Here is a 6000-nt window from a genome sequence, read left to right on the forward strand (position 1 = left end):
CCCACCCAACTAGGTTTAATAAATTCTTGCTGAGAGGAACTCACTGTAGGCTGAGCTGACTTAACGACCTAGCTGGCACTTCTTAAAAGAAAACTCAACCATGCTGGTGCTAAACAAAGCCATCGTGGAATTATCTGTTCATATATAGACAAAGGAAGGGAATGCTTGGAATTGAGCCATACGGAATACCTGACCCCAACTCCTCCCCGCCACAGCCACCAAAGTCACCAACCTTATTTAGATAGGATATTAAGGTCTCTTCACTAAAGTTCGTGTGTTACCCTGATACAGGTCCCCTCTTGCTCTGAAGCTGCCAGGCAGCGAGTATGAACCGTGTTGCCTTCTGACTTTGCCCAGACTGGCAGAACCAGGGGGCTGCAAGCACTGGACACTGGTCTAATCATTGTTTCTGTTATGTGTTCTCCTTGGCCCAGGCTGGAACCTCTTGGGCGCTCAAAGCCTCAACACAGAACCGGTTCAAGCTCCCACAAGCTAAAGCAGCTGGTGACGGAATCAGACGGTAAGGGCACAGAAAACCAGGCTAAGCCTGGGACTCACTTCAGCTTTCCGGGGCACCTTTCCGAAAAGCTCATTGCCAGCTCTTTGGCTTGCAGCTCTGTAGCCACCTTGAGGACTGCTCAACAGGTCCCTGCTCCAGTTCTGCCCCAGTCCCGGGATCTGCTCTGATGCACGCCCACGGCAAGCCCAGCGGTGCTGGGGAGCCTTAGGGCACCAGAGCCTGTAAGTCCGGACACCGGCAGCGTGCATCCAAGAGTACAGTTACTTTTGCGCCATGTGCTCCGGCAAGCGCCAGCGACCTCGCCCAAAATCTGCGGTGGGCAACCTGCCCAGCCAACTTTCTTCTCCCTTTCTCTTTTCCTTTCACCAAAGCGGCGCTTCCCAAGAACAAACTCTCTCCAACAGCATAGCCCCGAAACCCAGCTTTGCTTTGCTGAGCCCGCTTCACTGTATTCCCTCCCGGGACGATTCAACCCAGGGGCATCCTGGGGGAGTCCTCCCACACTCGACGTTCGCATCCCGCCGCCCCGGCTAGGGGCCACTCACCGATCTGCTGCTGCGCCAGGCTCAGCTGCAAGAGGCAGAGTCCCCAAGCTGCTTGCCACCAAAACTTGTCCATGGTGTGCGGGATGGAACCCAGGGATCTAGTCGCCTCTTAAAGAGGGTCGCGGAGAACGGGGCAAGGAGGATGAATGGAACCTGTCACAGGCTGGGGGCCGCTGGGCAATGAGACCGCCTCGGAAGTTGGCTGCGGTTTTTATTCCAGGCTTTGAAAGAGTGACCTAAGAGGGAGGGAGCGCGCGAAGGACACACCCAAAGCGAGGGGGGCTGTGACTAAGCAGCCAACGGGAGGTTTAAAGACACACCAGCCTGCTTTCGCGGCTGCTCCTAAGCCCTGCTCTCCCCGGCAGCTGAGAATTACTGCCGCCCCTGTCTGCCCACGTCCCACCCGCCAGGCTACTCCACAGGTTTCCTTCTCTGGCGAGCCCCCCTGCGTTTTGCGAGCACAGCCTGCGACAAGGAGCATGACTGGGTCCTGTGACCTCACTCCTCCGTGTTCAGCCTCAGGCCTCTCCTTTGCAGCTAAACTTCTGGGAACCTGGCTTGGGAACGACTGTCTGGGTTTCCCAGGAAGCTGGACATATCCTAGGGAGGAGCTGAGACCAGAAGAAGATAACGTTGGAAGGATGGTGCCTTCCAGACCAGGCTGGGGATTGGAAAGAGGGGAATTTGTGGGAGTGCCCATTCCTCTTTCCCTCTGAGAAAAGTCCAAAATGCTCAGTGGATCTTTGCTCAGGGAGACCTAGTGATGGCCAGCTCTGGGAATCCCATCTGACTCTATTTGTCCATGCTGTCAGCCTCCTTTCCCAGGATGGTACCGCTATCCTTCCACCCACCCACCAACACACTTCTTTCATGCTCTCAAATATCTACTGATTTACCAATTCTTTACATCCTTCTAGGACTCACACACCCATCCATTTATTCCCCTGTCCACCCATCTTCCTATATATGCACTAACCTAGCCATACTCTATCTATGTACATTCATTCATCTGTACAACTTTTCATTTACCATTCCATAAATCTTTTTCCCAGCTCTCCTAAGCTAACATCCCTCCATCATATTCCCAATCCATCCTCCAACATGGTGATACATGTACACATTCCCCTTCCATAATTTTATCTATCCTCATATCTACTTACACATTTACCACTTCTTTCTTGTTTGCATCTATGCTCCTTCTCTACAAACTTTAATACCCTCCCCCTTTATGTCTTACCTGATAAATCTCAGAGAAGGATGTACAATTGCCATTTTCTTCAAGGGAGACATTTCAAGGTTGAAAACAGGAAAAATCATATTTTAAATCACAATTCCCTATCTTCTCTAATATCCTGTGAGTTACAATTTGGACATCAAAAGCAGTGTTTATTTTTAATGTGAACTACTGAAAGTAAAGCTGAGTGGACTTCTTGCCGAATGAGACACATGGAAAACGTACCCGTGGCCGGACCCTGGAGGAATCATGCCAGAATTTCTGAAGGAAAGTGGGATTTATTGAAAGAAAGTGGAAAAAAATGAGGGAAATACACCCAGCCACCTGTCTGTCCATTGTTTCATCAAACATGTAACAAGTGCCCAAGGGTAGCAAGATAAACCAAACCTGGTTTGTTCCCAGGCACTAGCTTACAGTCACAAGCCAGCTGCTGCCTACAAGAAGAAATATACTATAAAATACGGCCAGGACTGGAAAGATGGCTCAGTGGTAATGTGCTTAATACCAAGCACATGACCCAAGTTCCATCCTTAGAACCCACATGATGACTCACTCAAGTAGTCCTCTATCCTTCACATGTATACCATGGCATAAATACACACACACACACACACACACACACACACACACAATTAATAACTGTCACAATGCTTAGAAAATAATTCAACATCTATAGATTAAAATATTCATAAGAATTGCATTTTGTTCCAAGTAACTACAAGCATTTTGCTTTTCATTATTTTTTTTCATTACACAGTTTAACATCTATGCATCACATACATAATACACAACATTCCATTGTGTTAGGTACTACAAGTTATCTAGCAGAGAATAGAAGAATATGTGTGGCTTATATGTAAATTCTGGATCATTTTACGTAAGAGAACTCATCAGCAAAAGGTTTAGTATGAAGTTTGGGTGTTCTGGGAGTGATATCCTGCTGATGAGGAATGGAGTGTGTGTGTGTGTGTGTGTGTGTGTGTGTGTGTGTGTGTGTGTGTGTGTTTAGGATACCACTAGCCCTGCAATATGAAGAAGGAAATCATAATTTTGGGGGGGAACTCCAATGAGACATCCCAAGAGAGGCAATACTTGAGCCAAATGTAGAAAGAGAAGGAATTCTTGAGAAACTGAAGGGACATGTCACCCATAGGGAGTTTTCCTGTCAAGGAATAGCTGGGATTCAAGACTAGAATACTTAATCTTAGTCCTGTTCTGGTTGCTTACTACTTTATGGCATCAAGATAGGTAAGGAGCTTTTATGTGCCTCCATTTCCCCAAGTGTAAAATGGGCTTAATAATAGTATTCACTTCATAGAATTGATGAGAAGGGAATGACTTTGAAAGTCCTGCATCTCTTAAACTCTAGATAAGTATATTCGTGTATGTTCGTACACATGCATATACATAGATGGACTGGAACAGCTTGAATACTAGATCAGACGTAGAGACTGAATGGGGTACCGCAGGACAGATGACTAGAGAGGTCTGCAGGGGCTATGCTGCAGATGACAAGGAACTTTGAACTTGATCCTGTAGAAAACCAAGAGCCACTCTAAGTTTTTAAATGATTTTTACATGGAAATACACACAGCATCAAACATACTGTTTATCCACATGCAGGTGCAGTTAGATGGCATTTAGTTAATTCACAGTATTATGCCCCCTTCACAACTTCCTTGTAGGTTTTACAGTTAGAGAGAGCCTTACACTAGCGTTCTCAGAGACAGTGATGGATCTGCAAAATCACTGAACCAGTTCCCTGGCCAGTCTGTGGCTGGCGGGGCATGACTCAAGGATCTGTCTTTCTGAGATGAAGAAGGTACCTCCTGGCCTCATCTGAATGCCAAGTGCATTAGACTCTGCTAGTAGCTGGGAAGAGCAGGCCACCCTGCTGCTTGTGACCCAGAGACCATTTACTTCAGATTCTAAAGGCCCACCATTTGGATAAACATCCTAGTGCGTCTGCTGAACTATGGACAGGGAAGATTTTCTTTGGAGGTGCGGAGAGAAATAGGTAGTCACCAGGAATGATGTTTGTTTTTGTGGATCCTGGGGGTTCCTTTGGGAGCCCCTCAGAAAAGGATGTAGAGTCTAAAGCTGAGGATTCACAGTGAGCTTGTTCTCGTCCTACCTTGTTCTCGTCCTACAGTAGAAATTCCACATGGTCATTTTTATAAGTTAGAATACCATCAGAGAGTTCATTTTGACAAAAATTTTACTCTTAAAAAAAAAATGAAAAACACCAAACTAGATAACCTCAGACCCCGCCCAGCTGGACTCTTTTGTGATTAGTTCAGTAAACAATACTGCCCGAAGGTGCGTGGTGGGAGAAAAGGGGGAGCTGACTGAAAAGGCTTTGCAAGCTGTAGAGAGACATGCAAATTCGCTAGAAATTATTATTAGGATTCTTTTCCCAGGGGGGAAGGGCTTGCTGTCTCTTCCCGATAGCTCAGTGAGGGGCTGAGACCGCTTGCCTCGGTGCCACAAATGACTCATTTTCAATAATAGACTTACTGAGTCAGGCTAGTCCTTGGGAATTCCTGGATTATCTCTGAGCCCCCTGTCATCCCCCTTTTCAAACACCTCGCCCACACCACGGGCCACAAGTCCTTCCACGTCATCTTTTTTGTGCCTCTATAAAGGTGAAAATCCTTAAAATAATTTACTTCAGGCTTTGGGTGTCAGTTGTGCAGTCTGTCAGTCACCTCTGTAAATCAAACCATGAATGTGGGAAACTGGAATGGAGAGCTTGAACTGGTGGGGCTTGATGTGAGATCACAGGATTTGGAAAGAAGTCAGAATGCCGTCATCAGCCTTGAGCTGAGAAAGCGCAAATCTGAGCATTGGCTCGGCTGTTATCAGTGACTTAACCTCTGGGAGATTTGGGTTCAAAATGAGGGTAAGGGGACCATTTTCGTAGTTTAGGAATACTAAGAAAAGGAAGACATAAGGATCCACCGCTTGGGTGCCTGCTTGGTGGAAAGATCAATCACCACCCTATAAGCTGCCTGAGTTCAGGGACATGATTGTGTTGGGCACCAGTATATCAGTTGCAGTGGCTGACATATCTCAGTCTCTGGCTTTATCTATCATGTACCATAAATAAGCATTGTACAAATGCATGAGTGACTCCTACTCTCTTTTTTTCCTATCACAGCTTATGGGGTGTCTCAGACTGCTGCACCCTTGGAATGCCGAAGGGACAGAGGAGCCTAGATTCTCTATCAGCCATGTCAGTCACAAAGAGGTTTTCACATAGAACTTTGGAGGCTAACAAAATAGCACCCAGCCCACAAGTTGGTTGGTAACAAACTTAGAAATGTGATTATTTGAGTATGGAATTTAAATTGATTATTCTCTTCATCCATCCATCCATCCATCCATCCATCCATCCATTCATGCATGCATGCACACATGCATACATTGTACAACTAATAAATACTGGGTGAATTCTACACATTCTTGGTTTTGAAATAGTTAACCATAACCATTCCACCATCACCATAATGATTGCCAGTATCATCAGCAGCAGCACCACCAATGCTGTCATCACTATCTCTCCCAGCACAGCCATCATCATCATCATCACCACTGTCCTGCTTTTGTCTCTGTTGCTGTGATAAAATACCCTGACCAAAAAGCAATCTGGGTAGAAACAGGTTCATTTCTACTTACAATTTCAGGTTATAGCCCATCAT

General features: G+C 46.2%; 1 protein-coding gene across 4 annotated transcripts in view; it reads right to left on the reverse strand.

The window, feature by feature from the left end:
- Cd44 (CD44 molecule (Indian blood group)) overlaps positions 1-1325 on the reverse strand; it is an 87891-nt gene extending 86566 nt beyond the window's left edge. Inside the window, exon 1 of one of the 4 annotated variants that reach the window (XM_059261011.1) lies at positions 1066-1325. In XM_059261011.1, the coding sequence (XP_059116994.1) occupies positions 1066-1138 (73 nt within the window). In that variant the 5' untranslated portion in view covers positions 1139-1325. The remainder of the gene's footprint in view (positions 1-1065) is intronic. The other 3 variants (XM_059261012.1, XM_059261009.1, XM_059261010.1) reach the window with 3 other exon arrangements.
- Positions 1326-6000: the final 4675 nt, after the last annotated feature.

Source organism: Peromyscus eremicus, chromosome 4 (assembly GCF_949786415.1).
Source record: "Peromyscus eremicus chromosome 4, PerEre_H2_v1, whole genome shotgun sequence".
Lineage (NCBI taxonomy): Eukaryota > Metazoa > Chordata > Mammalia > Rodentia > Cricetidae > Peromyscus > Peromyscus eremicus.